Below are 18,018 nucleotides of genomic sequence, written 5' to 3' on the forward strand. Positions count from 1 at the left end.
CGCCGCCGCCGTTGGAGTGCTGCTGATACGTCAGACACTGCTGCTGCTGGTACGCGAGGTGGTGCGGTTGGTGGTGGTGGTGTTGGAGGTGGTGCTGGTGCTGCTGGTTGTGCTGGTGCTGCTGCTGGAGGTGGTGCAGGCCGTACTGGTGGTGCGGCTGGTGCGCCGGGCTGTCGTACACGGCGCCGTCCCAGCCGAACACCTCGGGCGGGTGCGACGAACTCCGCTGGAGCATGCCCGTCTGCGACCGTTTCGCGTTCTCCGGCAGGTCCGGGTTCGACCTGGCCGGCAACGAGTACGGCAGCCTCACGCTCGAACTGGTCGTCGCCAGCTCTTGCAGCGCGTGTATGGCGTTTTTCACCTGAAACACCGCACAAGATCGTTGGGATTTAGACGACACGCGTACAACAGACGCGGCTTATGACCTATGCGCTCGGATCGGAGATGTCCACCTCGGGATTGGTAAATTGGGTCCCAAATGACCTTATCTCGGTAAATTGGGTCCCGGAAAAAAAAAAAGGTTGTAGGTAAGTCGAGTCCCGGAAAAAAATGTATAAATTAAAATGTATGTGGTTTTTTATAATATTATGTTCTCAATAAATAATATATGGTATAAATGATTAAAAAATTGTGTACCGGAAAAAAAAAATGTCAACACGCTAAATAATATAGTACGTCAAATTTTACAATATGTGGCGTAAATAATATTAAAAATGTTAATAAGCTAAATAATAAAGTACGTCAAATTTTACAATATAATATGCAATATGACGTATTATTGTAACAATTATTCAAAAGTAAATTATATAAATATGGAATATTAAAGTTTTAAGCTTTTAATATTTTAGACCTAATTGCGCCAATGATTTATAGCTGGGACCCAACTTACCTATTACCTTTTTATAGCCGGGACCCAACTTACCTACTACCATTTTATACCCGGGACTCAACTTACCGCTTTCAAAACAAACCTAAATTATCGCGGACCCAATTCACCTAGTTCCGTCCATCTAATCGAAGGCGATCGCGCAGTTGTGCACCGTCACCGAAGTACCAGAACAAAAATATGTATTAATAATAATTATACTTAGACATAACGGCGTTTGCGGCGTGACGTCGGTCGAGGAAAATACAATAATCGTCGCTAACAATATCAATATAACATTGAACGTATTGTCGTAATATTAACTATTTATTTTTTTATTATTTTTTTTTTTTTTAACACTATATCGACAGCTGAAGTGTCACGTAAAAGTTAATAACAATATAATTTGTTAATTTTATATAAAAATGTAAATATCTTTTTTACTGCCTTTTATTGTTTTAATTATCGAATGTTTTACTTTCAAAACGAATAGATACACTATATGAAAAAAAAAGTAGAGTGAATGAATCGTTAATAACATCAATTCGACCATGTATATACTATATGCATTATGTATGTGTGGTATAATTTTGAAAAAATAAAATTTATCTCAATACAACAAATGACTTATACACATATTGTACGAGTAAATATTATTTCCACCATTAGGAAAGCTTTTTTTTTTTTTAATATAAAACAGCTTTTGTTTATTGTAACATAATGACACTATCTTTTGTTATTATTACTGATGTTTAAAACGATAATATAGTGCATAAATAAAAATGATGCTTATTTATTGTAACAAATGTTTATGACCACTCCAGCTGTATTTATAAGCGCTTAGTATTTAGGTACATCGGTTAACTTTTTGAAAATATACTTTATTTACAGTTTTTATTTTTTTTTTTTTTTGCAAACAGTAGTTACTCGATATGACTAAACGATTTCCGCGAGAAAACAACGGTGTATACCATAAAAGTTTAGCATTACTCAATTTTGTTGAAATTCTTTTTATACAATTAAAAACTTATTTTTACAGGTCCTTGAGTTTTGAGAATATTCATTAAAATTAGAATGCAAATTTACTGTTACAATCGATTTTTTTTCTTATGTCTTACATTTGTAAACTTATTTAAATTTATTACCATTTTATTCTTAGATTTTTTGTTTTTACTTAAGTCGGTCAGCTAAGTATAGTAATAATATTCTAAGCAAACAATAATTTCATGTGTGTTTTTCATGAGTTACAGGTAAATATATAATGCAGTTGTTAAGAGTACGATTAATGGTAATTTGCTTTTTAGATATTATACATTATTAATCACAATTATTGTCATATTTAGAACGGTATTTGGATTTTTTTAAGCACCTGTGGAAATTTATTATAACTACTTTTTTTTTTTTTTTATAAGACCGTGAGAAAACGTTGGTATTTAAAATAATATTATATTTTTAAGACATGGATAAAAATTAATTTTTTCCATTAGCTAATAATTTGTAACGAAATATTATAATGCCTGTATTGATAACATTGATTTAAAAACATAGTTATTGGTACCTTATAATGACGCATATACATGAATGCAAAAAGATAGAAATATACAATAGAGTTGTATCTACATTAAAATGTTAAAAATAATTGTTATTTGTTTAAAATTATACACTATTTGTTTTTATGAATTGTAAATAAAAATCTAGAATATATTTTAACTGTGAATACCTAAAAAATGAATAATATATATTCGATAGATATATTTTATTCAAGGATATATTTTGACGAAAAGTAAAATGTAAAACCAATACATAAATTTAAAGGTATAAAGAACCGATTTTTTTTTATAATAAATTTAAAAAAAAATATGGCAGGCACTATATAATTCTGGCACTATGTACATAAAATATAAATAATTTATGTTGAAGTTGTTTCAACGAGATGATTTTTCAATTCCATTTTCAAAGAACTAATCCGTGTATCATATTCGCACATTGTTACATTTTATACGCAACAATTCGAGAAAATAATAACCGAGTATAAAATATATACCTGAATATGAACAAATATAAACATATGTATACAAAACGTGCATAATAAAGCAAATACTCATTGAAGAAAAATATTACCAGAAAATAAAAGTTTTATTTTCATCGTAAAGTTACTTTTGTATTTACTTAATATGAATAACTTTTCTACCAAAATTAAATTTAATTTCAATTATTCATCAATATTTTGTTTAATAAGGGTTCGTTAAAAGTTTCAAGTTAATTTAAGTTCAATTGCACTTCTATAACACGTATGTAATTTTTAATTCGACTCCTAATTATTAAGTAGAATATTTTATTTTGATATTTAACTGTTTATCATATGAAAATATTTATTTTTATAACACATTATATGACCTATTGTATTTTTTAATAGCTATATAATTTACCGGTAAATATTTATTAGTTAATAACCAATAACTATTATAAAGTTTTAATTAATATAAAATAAATTTGATTTAAACTCATTACAGGCGTTTAGTTACATAATATGTATATATTATATGTGTATGTATTGTATGATTTACCTCTTGACTTAAAGTTGCAACGTGATAATGAAGTGAAGTAACTTGCGTGTCCAGTCTGTCAACATTGACTTTTCTGTGTTCGATATCACTTCGAGGCAACGTTCTTGATCTATTAGCATAAAACATATTTTATAAATCAAAATGATGTTAAAAAAATATAATCGTAGCTAATTAAATTAATTTTTATGATTATTGATTTTTGTTTAAAAAAATGTGTATGTACTATAAAATAATAACAATGTAATTAAATAATATTTAATCTATTATTGAAAACTATAAATTTAGTATAACTGTTTGACGGGTATTCAAAATTACGTAGTCATGAAAAAAAGACAAACATTTAAAAGTTAATTTTCCAGTAATTTTACTGAATTCACATAGGTAGGTAATATTATATTATAATATATAAAAGTACAGTAAAAATGTTTGTATTGGTAAAATTCTGAATAAAATTATGATAATTCTATTTTATATACTCGAAAATGTGCATAATATTGTATATGATAATATTTTTAAGTTTTAGTTTTACTCGTATATTTTATCACAACTTCCATAAATAAACACTTTTCACAGCTGCTAATGGGAGCCTTGAAAATATAACTTAACAGTGTGAAAGTTTACTATCAATTAATGGTATGATATTTCTTGTGATCAACTATACTCTAATGGACTGTTGGCGTTTTATCGACTATAAAGTGTCTTTGAAATGAAGATATTTCAAGTTTGTACTTCAAACAATATAAACATTTAGTAAAAATGTCAAACACAATGTAGAAAATATCTAAATTTACAAGGATAGATAATAGATAATACGTCTATAAGCTATTCTTAAAAAAATATTTTTAGTTTTTTTTTTCTGTTACAAAAACATGTTTAAAAACAATGTTATAACAGTTATAATATAAAATAATATTAATATATATAATTAGTAAATAAATTAAAATTACTAGTAATGAATAGAGGATACATAGCATGCATCTATATAGTATTAATTCTTTAAAATGTGAAAATGCTTCATGGTAAGTATTTTTATTTAATTAAGTGACGATTTTGAAATTTATCTAATTTCCTTAAAAACTTTAGTTATGAAATACGGGTTGTTTATTATAAAAAAAAATCTAGATCTTCTCATTAAAATTACATCCAATTTATATTTATTTGTATTTGACAAAGTTTTGAAAATGATTACAATTTTTACAAAAAAAGTACAGTTACATACGAGAAAAAACTGTATTTATTATTTGTTCGTTTATATTTTAATTATGCAATTATTGCTAATTTTTTTCTAAATGAAACTATTGGTTTTTAGGACATAATTAAACATAGACCATTATTTATAATTACCAACTTAAGTCTAAAATTAAAAATTACATAATTAATATATTTATTCTACTAGTATAGTGTTTTGAAAATGTATACCTGTTTTGAGATAATTTAGTAAGGTTATGTCTACTAGGACTATAACTGGAGTGCAACGGTGATCTAGAAGGAGGTGACTTTGGAGATCCGTCGCATTCTTCTTGCAAGTTTTCATCGTCTTCACTTATTGATGGTAACGTTAACGTCGTTATACCATTTTGATCAATTTCCTACGCAAATTAAGTTCAAAATATAAGGTAAAAAAAGCTTAAAATTGAATTACGCTAGTTTATTCGTTATAATAAATATTACGGAATGCAATTAGTAATATATTTTAATAAGAATGATAAGAAACAATGTCAAAAGCTCTCAAACATTATTATTTTAAATACAATTTTTTTCAATTATAAGTCTTCTCGTTTTTTTTTTTTTTTTAAGTACTATCAAAAAATACAAACATTTTATTATTTTTTTTTTATGAGATTAATTTATTACACCAATTAGTTAATTGATTGTTTATTTATCTATCACGTGCGTAACATAAAGTAGTTATATATTTACGTTACACATAATTGGTATCAAAGACTTAAATTAATTTATAATATTAATAAAATAACTTGCATATTATTATATAAGTAAATACATAACCTATTGTAGTAAATTAAATTATTTAACAATCTAAAACTAAACATTATTTGTAAAACCTATTTTGAGGTACTTTAGTTTTAATTATTTAGGAGTAGGTGTATATAAGGTTTAAGTATTTAAAATAATTGTGCAACATATTCCAATGAAATAAAAAATACTCATTAAAATGATAAGCAATCAAAAATTACTGATTAATATTAATCATTAACAAACTATTGGACAAATAGTTTATAATAGATATAAAAAGTCTTTATAAATCGTATATATTTTTAAATTTATAATGTATAAATAAGTTGGATTTAATTAATTTGATACATTTTTTCTTACAAAAATATTATTTAAATAAATTAAAAGGAAAAATATACGACCTTGAAAGTACTTATGGTATATTCATTTTATTCGATACATAATTTATTAAAGCATAATAATTGACCATTAAAAGTTTTGAAAAATTAACTATTATTAAAATATATTGCCACCCGTCACACACTAGCTCTTTATACTGAAAAATGGTTTCAAGTTATTAATAATCTGAAGTTCTTAGTCCTAAATTTTAAAACGAAAAACGTTTTCTTTATCTTATTTTACGAATAATTATATTGATTATGTCAAGTAATTTATTTTTTTAAATTCCATCAAAAATTGTTTATGTTTGACTGTCTTAAATTTTTTAGAGATAGTAAAATAGAGTTTAAAAAAAAAATATTCATGAATCATCTAATCATTTATTCAGAGTAAATTTTTGTGTTTAATTTTGGCAAGTAACTGATAAACATGAAAACATGAAATTCCCAATAATAGCATTAATATACTGTGTTGATTATTAATTAGAAGTTTTTCATAATATTTTATTAAAATTTTCACAGCTTCAAAAAGCGAGTGTGTGACATCCTCTTAACATTATTAATTCTATGAACAATTTAAGCGTATTGTTAATTCCATAATAGCTATTAATGAGAAAATCATATCATATTATAGTTAGTAAAGAATTAATATTATTATATTATGCTTTCAATTAAAACAAAATATGTACTTTGTGAGGTTTAATTACTTCGGCCTCGTATCCTTCACGTATGTTGTACGTCAAGTCATGTTGTATGTCGTTTGCAAACTCCTGTTGATACTCTGGGTAAAGCCGCAAAACTTCTACCAAGCCTAGCACATTAATGCACTTCAGGTCGCAATAAGTTAAAGCTTTGACATCGCAACTAGACTTGACCACCGTGTCACCTCCTGCACCGCCACCGGTGGTTCCACCACCAGCGACAACGCCCGAATTACCTGAACCACTACCTTGACCCAGCCACATACTAATATCGCATCCAACCAAATCACCTTTACCTGTAAATATAATATTTAGTTTGACCTTAATAAGAGAACACAATGATCTATTACACTCGAGAGTCTCATAATGAAATCTGCCATTAACAATTTATTAATTAAACACCAATGTATAAATATTCGTTAAATAAGTAATCGATTCTAAATAGGTTTGCGCGCAGGATTTCTTTGTAGAAGAAAAAATAGTGTTGTAAAAAAATTAATTATAATTATATTAATTTCTTAATTTTATAAAGAATGTTGATACTTATAGTTTTTAGTTCATACTTTATACTTCGAGAGTTTTACTTAAGTCTTGCAAAACTTTTTTTCAATTCATTTAACCAATTGCGATTAATAACCTAGAAGCGAAAAAAGTCAATGGAGGGGAAATTTTAAGCATCCCTTTGCATACGGGCCTACGTTTATTATGATATCAGATATAAATAATTATTGTAAAATACAAAAAAATTTATCTCTGCGTGTTGTGCATTTCATTAACCGGTCTCAGCCAATGGCAATCAATTTAGATACACAATATTAAAAAAAAAATTGTATAAATTACCTAAAATGGCGACGACCATGCCATTCTGGACGACTTCCATGGAACCGTTACATAAATAATAGATGGATGTAAGCGCATCACCTTTGTGAATGAGATATTCACCCGGGGCACAAAAGTTACTCCGGATGTGCAACGATAACAGTTTCAGGCAGCCCTGTGATGCGGACTCAAAAATTGGCAGTTGCAGTATCTCTCGATGCAAATGCATGGAAACATCGCCTCTGAGCTCTTCTGGAAACTCTTTCAGCGTCTGGAACAAAAACTATCGATTAAAATGGGCGAAACGGCTACGGTATTGGTCGGGATGAGAGTGAAGAACACTTTAAATTTACGCTAGAAATTACCTCGTGTATGTCGATGCCATGGTTAAGAGACCACATAGTCTGGAAATAGTCCTGCATTCTGTGTTTGAGCTCGCTGGGTACCTGGTGTAGCGTTAGGAAGTCCTTGAGGTCCCGCCACTTGCTCTGATATAATGACCGTCGAGAGTACATGCGCTGTATGATGGCCGTCACGTTACCGAACACCACCGCGTGCATCAGGGCTACATTAATTTAACACAGCTAAGTAAATACATCCGAAGGTAGTTAAGTTAATGTATTAAAAAATACTTGAATTAGTTAAGAAGCAAATCTAATGTAAAAAATAATATATTATTTAATTTTTAGTAAATTAAGAAAATTAAAACAATTTTTTTGAACTTACAGAATTATTTAATGAAGAAATAATATATTTTTTTAAATCTTCATTTATACAAGATAATTAAATAAACATAAATTAAACGAATGATTACTCTTAACAATGTTTATATTGGTTATGAATATTATGCGTACACTATATTAGATCTATAAACACGATTTCAACTTATTAATAAAAAAGAAAAATAAGTTCAAAGGATAAAGTAGGTACTATCAACTTTCGGTAACTATAACCTTGATATTTCAATTATAAAAAAAATATTCTTTCAGACGCCATGACACTTAATTGATTTTTAATAAAATAAAATTGTTAATTACCCTAATTTGTGTTTTTGCTTGAACATTGAGTTATCTAAAATCACCTGTATCTAATAATTTTAAAATTATAGTGGCCATTTTTAAACTAGTTTAAAGTATAATTTATTTTTTAACTAAAATACAGTTAAATAAAATTGTGTGAGTGACAATAACAATATCATTCTAATGTCAACAACAACAAACAATGTTTTGGTATATTATTTTAGTGATTATGACTTACCTCCAATCAGCATCGTGATGATACTGAATATTTTCTCGGCACCGGTAGTAGCCGAAACGTTACCAAACCCGACGCTGGTTAAACTAGAACACGTGAAATATAATGATGTTATGTACGCCTCTGAGTGGGTCACATTATCCACGTCCTTATGGAGACGTTCTGCGAGTGTGTTCATCCATCCTGCGATCACAAATTAAAGTAGTAGATTAGTTTGATGTTAAATATAATAAACGGGTATCACTACAGGTAAGATTTTATTTATAAATTTTTGATAATTTATTGCGTTATAAGCATTTTGACTATATTATAAAATAATAAATAATAAATATTGTGTTTGTATAAGCATATATTTTTTGTTACCTGTTAAAAAAAGGGTTAGATTAGATTTTGAGACTTAAATACATATTGATAAAAAATACTTTAAATTTTTGATGAAAGCCGATTAATTAAAACATGCTTTCCCTTTTAGAAATACAATTTGGATATTTATGAGTTAATTCCTTTTTAATATAATTTACGCTCCATAAGATTTAAGTGCAATCATACAATCGTGAAGGGATGAATCCCATTAAAATTATTAATGATATTTGGTAATGTTGACTAAAGAAATATTGGTTTTATAAAGGCACATTATTATTATTATTATTTAAAGTTGCTTGGGAATTTAATATTATACTACTGTAAAGATATAAGTTTTTTATTCTCGATGTATTAAGCTTTAAATGTAATAAATGACTAAGAACTTATGTCAAATAAAAATTATGTTGAAAAACTTTATCATAATTATTTTTGTTGTATATTGAACAAATTTCAGTCAATACACATATTATTGCAAACAAAAATATAAGATCAGAAATTCATGCTAAAACAAACGAAAAAAGCTGCAGAAAACATAAATTAATTTACATCATAAATACCTTAATATACTACTAAGTCATGACACTTTCGTGGAAAAGCTATTTGTATTTAATAAATTCGATACAAATTTGCCTAAATTTAGAATAAAAAACGCGATTGAATACAATTTGGAATAAAATCACATAGATTGATTGTTATATGAATAATTTCTATTGAAAAACCGACATGTAGTTTACTACGTATTACTTAACGTTTTATTTTTAGTATTATTTTGACCCCGCCCGCCGAAGAAATGTCTTTAATATATTTTCTAGTGTTTTTCAACTATTAAATATATACCTATAAACACGGTTATACGATAAATTAATTATCAAGTGCTATAGACTCCTTTATATAACATACGAGTATAAAAGTAAAATATAACTTATAGGACGTATAATATATTATACTATGTATATTTTACAAAGATAAATATTCAATTCAATTAAATATTATAACCGAGTTGGAGTCAGAACAGACTCTTCCTATAAATGTTTAGTATAATGATGTATACAATTGAATATTATATAAAACTCGTAATAAAATGAAATATATATATTATATATATATATATATATATATATCATGTATGTGAATTCTAAATAATACAGTTTTTGTTTGCCGTCGATGTAATGTCGTTTTGTAAATAGAAAAATAATGCAGTTTTTCGTAGTTTTAATATAAATATTATTCGTCCAATGCACACGTACGTCATCGGTTCTTGTATTTTCTATTGCATTTGTATTAATGTACGTACCGCACACGTTGTTTGTGCAAAATAAATAACTATTAAGTAACATGATGAATCACATGATTAAAAATGTTAACGTTTCCACTCTCTTCCCTGATAAAGTTTTAGACCACAAAACAAACAAAAACACACTCAAATACGCATACACACACACACAAACATTAACGTGACGTTACTGTGTCAGAGGTTTTATTAGAGGCCCAGAGCATCGTAGTTGAATTTTCAAACGCAGACGAGCCGCTCTACGTCTGATCGTGAAATATATTATGCTTAAATTACACAGGACTGGCCGATTGTAATTACATTTGCAAAACTTAAAATTGAATTTATCAGTTTCGATCGTATCTTTTAATTTGCGTTAGAGTTGTATGATTTTTGAAGTATAAAAACAACGAAAACCTCGCTCAAACAAGTTTAGGGTCCACGATGTTGTTAAATTAAAATCATAGTAAGCGAGTTTTATTTTTTATCATTTTTAATATAAGACATATCACGAACTCAGATAAACTTAGAAAAAAAAAATTTAATATACTATATTTTATTTTTATTGACATGGTAAATAAAAAACGGTATAGTATGTGAACCTACATGTTGTATGTTACATTACATCACAGTGTCATTGCAAAACACAATGATGTTTTCAGCTGTCATTTATTTTTTTAAATATTAATACTTATTTTTACATTCACGGGATTTGTGATTAAGTAATAGCCGCTAAAGTCTTAAACCGGGATTGTAAATTTTACTTTCTAGACTTTTAGTTCATTAAATAGAAGTTAATGTATAAACTGAAAGATTATAATACTGAAATTACACAATTGTACTATGTGTGATAGGTATAAAAACAAAAAATGAAAAAAAATTACAATTATAATTATTATAATCTATTTTACTATAGTGTTTTTTATTGTATAGTTATTACTTATTATCTTAGTGTCGGTATTGTTTAGTTGTTCGTCTCGTACACAAAATGTTTAACTAAAAAGATAAACAAATATAAGCAACTTTAAATATATAACTTTTAATTTCACTTAATTTCACTTATTTAAACGTACCTGCATACGTTATTTTAATATTGAAAACCACATCGATTTGAAACGTAAAGATGCTTACATACTTGAGATTTGTCTATCATACAATAAGAAATATCACTACTCGATAAAGAATATAATAACGACAGTCGACATTTACAACAGTTTAGTATATTATTGATATTTAATTATATAGGTATTATTTTAATACAATTTTTTATAATATTTTATCCAGTTCCAGGTTAAGATCGACCTTAATAGTTCATTTTTAATATTCAATAAAGCTAAAGCGTTTAACCTTTCCTCAGACATGGACATGCGTAGATAGCATATTTCATTACGAGACTCATCGCTTATATGTGCTTCAAAATATCGGGACATGGTTTCATCCATTATATATGATCTAAGGCTACAAACATAATCAAAAAACCGTATTTAAAATTAATAATATTTATATTAATATAATATATTAATAACATTTGCCACAAACGCCCGGTTAAACTGACAGTGCCTCTATTAAAAAAGTAGCACTCTCTGATGACCACTTTTATCTAGTCCTAGGCACGTGCCTATCTTGCCTATACGCTAATCCGGCACTGATAATTTTATTATTGACAAGTCAATAACAAACATTTTAAATTAATAGAACAAACTTTTACCAGTGCTATAGGTAATATAAATTTAAAAATAATAATAATACATAATATATTGAAATAAAAACTGCGAAATAAAATTTTTAACATGATAATACTTATGATGCTATACATATTACAGTCAGTAAAAAAAAAAAAAAAAGGAAAGTAAAATGAAGTTCCATAATATATAAAATTTATTTTTATAATTTATATTTGGCTAGTGTATACTACCCTGAAAAAATAAAAACAGCTTGCAATTCGTAAATACGTTAGAAAAATATGGACCGCAATTAGTTTGTACCCTAAAAAATGTGGGTGAACATGAATTACTTCTCAAATCTAAACAAGTAATATTGTTTTACTGAAATTACCTCCAGGTTTTTTCGGAGACAACTTCAATACACCCAACCCGAGGGTGAAATAAAATGCGCAACTATAATATTTACTTTCAAAAGAAATGGTTAATGACCCACTTAATGTAACTACTAAGTATTAATAATTAAATTTCAAAACTAGGCTCAGAAATTGAATGCTAATTATTCGTGGTAAACAAATTTAGAAAATATTAAGTTTTAATAAGAAATGTCATAAATATATATATATAATTTAGTACTCTTTCTTATAAATTGGATTTTGTAAAAGAAAATAAGTCATGCAAATTAAAACATTTAGATTATTATTTTATATTAAAGTCGAGCTAAATAGTCACATAATATTGTTTTAAAATTTTTGATTTTTACAATTAAGGGACTGAGGATACTTGTTAATAGCCAGCCTTCATTAAGTATCTAACTAGATGACAAGAATTTAATTATTTATTCGCAAAAAAAAATTTAAAAATTTAATTTTGTTTTCAAATAAGACCCATAACGACGAAAATGTGAGTATTTGAATGGCCTTACATGAGTTATAAGTTAATTCATCAATACATTTTATCAATAATGGATATACTAGTAATATTGATAATTTTATTGATTTTAGTTATGCTCAAAAATATTATTTTTATGACAATTATTAATATATTATGTAGTAGTGTTATTTATAAATAAATATTTTTAGGAATAAAACATTATAATATTTAATATGTAATATTCTATTTATTTATTTATTTATTTTTTATTAACATTTAATAGTTATTTTAACCATTTTAATCTAGTTTTTATTTATTTTTTTTTTTATTATATATAATTATCTATTGTAATATTAACACATCATCGTGTACCCGTATAACCAATGTTTAATATTCTACTAAATTATATTTTAACTAGAAATTGGATTCATGTATTTATTGAAGTCAATTCTACTAAAAAAGGATAAACATTAAAGACAACATTAATTTCAATAGTATGATATTTTTAAAATCGGGAGACAATTTGAGTAAATTTCTTAAAAAAAAAATTAAAGAAATTTGAATGAGCCCAAAAATGGTCGGCTGTAATTCGCAAGAAATGTTTATCATAGGACGCAACAAGTAGCAGGTAGCTTACTCTTTATACTTGAGAAATATTAGGACTACCAGTGTTTGAGTATCTTTGAAAAATATACATATAATTTTATTATATCTTATAGATTAATTATAGTTATATTTATTTGATATCAGCCTATAACATAGGATTTTTAAAATATACACAATTATGTGCTTTCGCTCAAGTATTAAACAGCTTTTTTTTTATAAACGACAGAAAAATATCAAACAATAATTTTGTGTACAATTTAAATATTTTTTAAATATTTTAAATTAAATAATAATAATACTTTACAATAACTCTGAACGATAATTCCCTTGCATAAAACGCAATATAAACCACTCACTGATTTTACTTAATACAAATAATGTACTTAAATGACTATTATTAGTTTTCATATGGACAATTTAATAACAATGATGAACTATTATAGTGGTCATATTAAAATATTAAATATTTAAGATACTTTCAAACAATTTAAAATAATTTAGTATGAATACAAAGATTTTAATAAATATAGAATGTATTGAAATTAATTCAAACTCTACGAACTCATTTGATTATAAATCAACGGTTGAAGTCATACATTCAAAAGGAGTGCTCTCAACAAATAATAAGCACCTTATATCAATAAAAAAATAATAAACAATGAATATTGCATTCAAATGTATTAATTTAAATATATGATGATAAATTTTTATCTGAATCGCATAAGAATAAAACAACTGCAGCAGCTATGTGTTCATTTGAATCTAATAGTCGACTACATTGTTCTAACATTATCATGTCATTGCATTTATATTTTTTTTCGTAAATTATTATTTGCTCATCTTTGTATATATATATATATATAGAATAAATTAATAATTTTATTACTATAAAATGTTTATTTTACAATTCATTGAGTTAATTGAGGCGTAAACATAATTTATTTGACTAACAAACAACATTTTAAGACTTTTGGATAAACCAAAAATCAAATATTTATTTAAGAACTAAGAAAAATTATTATTATTATTATTTTTACTAACTTACATTTTTTAATCTGGTAATTTAATTTAAATTGATTTTATTGTTTTTCATTTAACTATGTATAATATATAATGCATTTTATGTATAATACGAGTGAAGAGTAATGATGCAATTATTAATTTACATGAATCTGTTCATCATTATTATGTGAACATTTAACTATATAAATATTAATGTAAAATGAGTTGTTTTCATAATAAGTAGTTTCAAGATAAAAATGTTATAATAAAGCACTGCGTTAATATTAGACTTGTAAAATTATTCTAAATTTCTTTAAATATGTATTTTAATATTTTTTAGATTCATAAATTTTTTTTTTTTTAAATACCGTTAAAAGAATCAATTTAGACTAAATTTATACAATAAGCATAAATACATATACGTGATATAGAGACCCTTAAAATTGTCATTTCAGTGAAATTATAAGTATAATAAATCGTTGTATTATTGCAACAAACTTTGAGTCAACTATTTGTTTTTCCAATGAATTATTCATGTTTCAAACTTTATATTAATTCTATTGAAGTAAACAAAATCAGGAGTGTTATATCACATAAGTCACTGGATCACAAACTATGTTTAACATAAATTATTGTTTTATTTAGAAATTAAAAAAATTATAATGTAAAATACGGGAAATATAAGTGCATAACTGAAGTTGAAATGAAAATTTATGTGAAAAATGAATAAAAACAACGTCTTTCTATACAGTTCTATTTTTACTTTTCATTATTTTAAAATATTGTTTTGTTACGAAAAATAGTTTGTTGTTATTTAGAAAATTAGTACGTCATGATATACTTAGCATAGATTTCACTGGTTATAATTTTAAAGATAACTTTTAAGGAAGTTTTTAAAAATAAAGATTTAATCTTCTGTCGTTTAAGATGTTGGTAATCAGAAACGTATTTATTGAAGGACTTTAAAAATCCAGAACTAATTAACTGCCCTTATTTACTGCCATTTTTTAAAGATAAATTTATGATTCTATAATTTATAATATTGCAAAAAAATATCAAATTTACAAACTCATAATAAGGATTTCTTATAACTGAAAATAAAACAGAAATTTCAACATCATTAGTTAAAAAATGTTTTGAATTTAAAGTAGTTATACTCAGAAATAAAACTAAAAACATTTTAAAATATATAGAATTGGTGATCAGAAACAAAATTTAAATAAAACTAGTAGGTAACTTAAAAAAAACTTAGACGTGTATTTATGGCTTATAATGTGTTTTTTACTCGAATTCATTGATTGATAACCTAAAAATTCCTAATTTGTGTTTTATACTCATTTGAGTTTAAAGAACCATGATCAGTATAAATAAGCATTAAAGCTAAATTAACAGTGATAAAAACAATATATAATTAATTGACATATTTAGTTTCAATTGATGTTGAACTATTTAGAATACAATTGAAATATCAAAAGAATAAATTGTCAACAGATCAAAACAATGACAAATAAAAAACATAATATTTCTAAAGTTTCTAAAATAATTATTATAGATTGTTACTCATCAGCGCTCAATGCATGCAATTCTCGTCCGATTTTTTTGAAAATTACTGCTAACATTGGTACTTCACCAATATTGACTGCAAGAATCGTGCATACCATTACTCGTTTAAAAATTTAGACTCATTCGTTAAACATAAAATCGAAAAGTAACTAAATTGAGATTTATACTACAATTCAATATATTATTATTTTATCCAATATTGAACCGTTTTGTACAATGTTATACGTATACCCCATGGTATGGGAATATTTAAAAATAATAATAATAAAAAGCTATGAATTTTTTTATGTTACATCAACATCATACATAGTATAATATACTATATAATATACACGTACACGGTTAGAGGGTAGACACTCATGTTATTATAAAGTAGAAAAGTGCAGTCCACGGCACTTCCGACATAATAATATATTTTATAAAATATATGTTTTAAACCATAGACTGCTGAGGTTCAGTTTTTATGTTCGCATTTTTTGTATCCTATAGAATATAATATAAAACTAGGGGAAAATAGCATTATTATAATATCTGAGAATTTTGGATTTCACCAGCCCGTGGCATTAGGTTTATCGTAAAATATAAAAACGATGTAGGCACTTGGCGTATCGGTGAGAAACGACCTATGTGTAAAATATTAAAAATCCACAAGCTGTCGGCACACACATCTAATCATTTATTTTATTGACGCATTCAATTATTGAATGAGCCAGTCAATCAAATAAAGTATATTTATAAATAGAAAAAACTGTTTATATTGATGACGAGTTTAGAAATGACCAAAAGATAGCCCCCATCGCACTTAGAAGTTAGACAATGGTGGTGTATAAACTTGATATGCTCGAAATCGTTTAGCTCTTGGTTAAAAACATCGAAACTCGAACATAATGATGGAGGTGAGAGTGATGTAAATTGACGTTACCAACACCGTCAACCATCTATCTGAACAATTGATTTTTTAATGTTGAGGGATGCTAAAGCATCTCGGTCGTAAAACAAAAGTGTGGTTTATAAAAAAACAAAAACAAAAACGAAAACGAACAAATAAATGGAAAGTTCTGATAAAACGTGTTCCCTAAAGTGAAGTATACAATTCTAGCAACGTTTTGTTTACTTTTTATATATCTTTGGATAAATGACTTTTGTGGACATAAAGCATTTAAAATACATAAAATAAGTCATTAAAAGAATAAATATTACAAAAAAAAAAAAAAATGTTTCCGACAGTATTTTTAGTCGAAAAGTGCCGCATTCAGGACTAACTAATTCACGCTTTGATTATTGTACAAAATATGAATTGTCAAGATAAGCTCGTTTAAAAAGAGCTATTGTTTTTGCACCGAAAAACTATAATTTTAACCAATAATAAGCAGCTATAACCGATAGAACCTGAAAAACGCTTAATGTATTAAAGCATAGATTCTAGTTTCCTTTTAAAACATGATTTGATTCTAATCCTTATTATTTAAATAAAATGGTCAATATAAACATTTTGTATGTAATGATACAATAGTTAATACGTATTCCATAATTATAAACATTCATATATATATATATAGATAGATAATATATGTATATACACAATTTGCCTTCTTAACAAGTTCACATAAGCGATTTTTCTTAAGTTTTGGTACATAAAATTAATTAAATTATTGATAGATGTTTAAAAATATAAATCATGAAAATATATTACCTATATACATTTATTATTAAAGCAGATTGTACATTGGATTATAATGATTATTATATTGAAATATATAATATAATAATACCATAACAATATCATTCTATTATTATACATATTTTTGACTTAATGTCTAATTAAATTTAAAAATAACATTATTAATTATTATATCAATTATGAACCCCATGATTATCAACCTGTCTTAATGGCACTTAATATATCTAATCTGCGCAAAAGGAGAGATATGAATGATGTTAGATTTTTAAATGGATTAGTTTCTAGTGCAATTGATTCACCTAGCTTGTTATCCAGAATAGGTTTTCGCATTCCAGGAATTACCTGATCGCGAGATCCATATTACTTAGTTTCAGTGAGAAAAATTATTTAGAAAATGATCTTCTAAGAAGAGCTATGTCTCTTGTTAACAGTCGATCAAGTT

General features: G+C 26.1%; 1 protein-coding gene across 1 annotated transcript in view; it reads right to left on the reverse strand.

Annotated features, from left to right (window-relative positions):
- The window catches only part of LOC112597458 (potassium voltage-gated channel subfamily H member 8), a 125,131-nt gene that overhangs the window by 24,223 nt on the left and 82,890 nt on the right, over positions 1-18,018 (reverse strand). The window contains exons 6-12 of the mRNA XM_025343517.1: positions 8,561-8,740; positions 7,669-7,868; positions 7,325-7,574; positions 6,473-6,780; positions 4,852-5,021; positions 3,433-3,541; positions 4-361 (exon numbers count right to left, since the gene is read on the reverse strand). Of these exons, the coding sequence (XP_025199302.1) occupies positions 4-361; positions 3,433-3,541; positions 4,852-5,021; positions 6,473-6,780; positions 7,325-7,574; positions 7,669-7,868; positions 8,561-8,740 (1,575 nt within the window). The remainder of the gene's footprint in view (positions 1-3; positions 362-3,432; positions 3,542-4,851; positions 5,022-6,472; positions 6,781-7,324; positions 7,575-7,668; positions 7,869-8,560; positions 8,741-18,018) is intronic.

Source organism: Melanaphis sacchari, unplaced genomic scaffold (genome assembly GCF_002803265.2).
Source record: "Melanaphis sacchari strain LSU unplaced genomic scaffold, SCAv2.0 Contig41_pilon_pilon, whole genome shotgun sequence".
Lineage (NCBI taxonomy): Eukaryota > Metazoa > Arthropoda > Insecta > Hemiptera > Aphididae > Melanaphis > Melanaphis sacchari.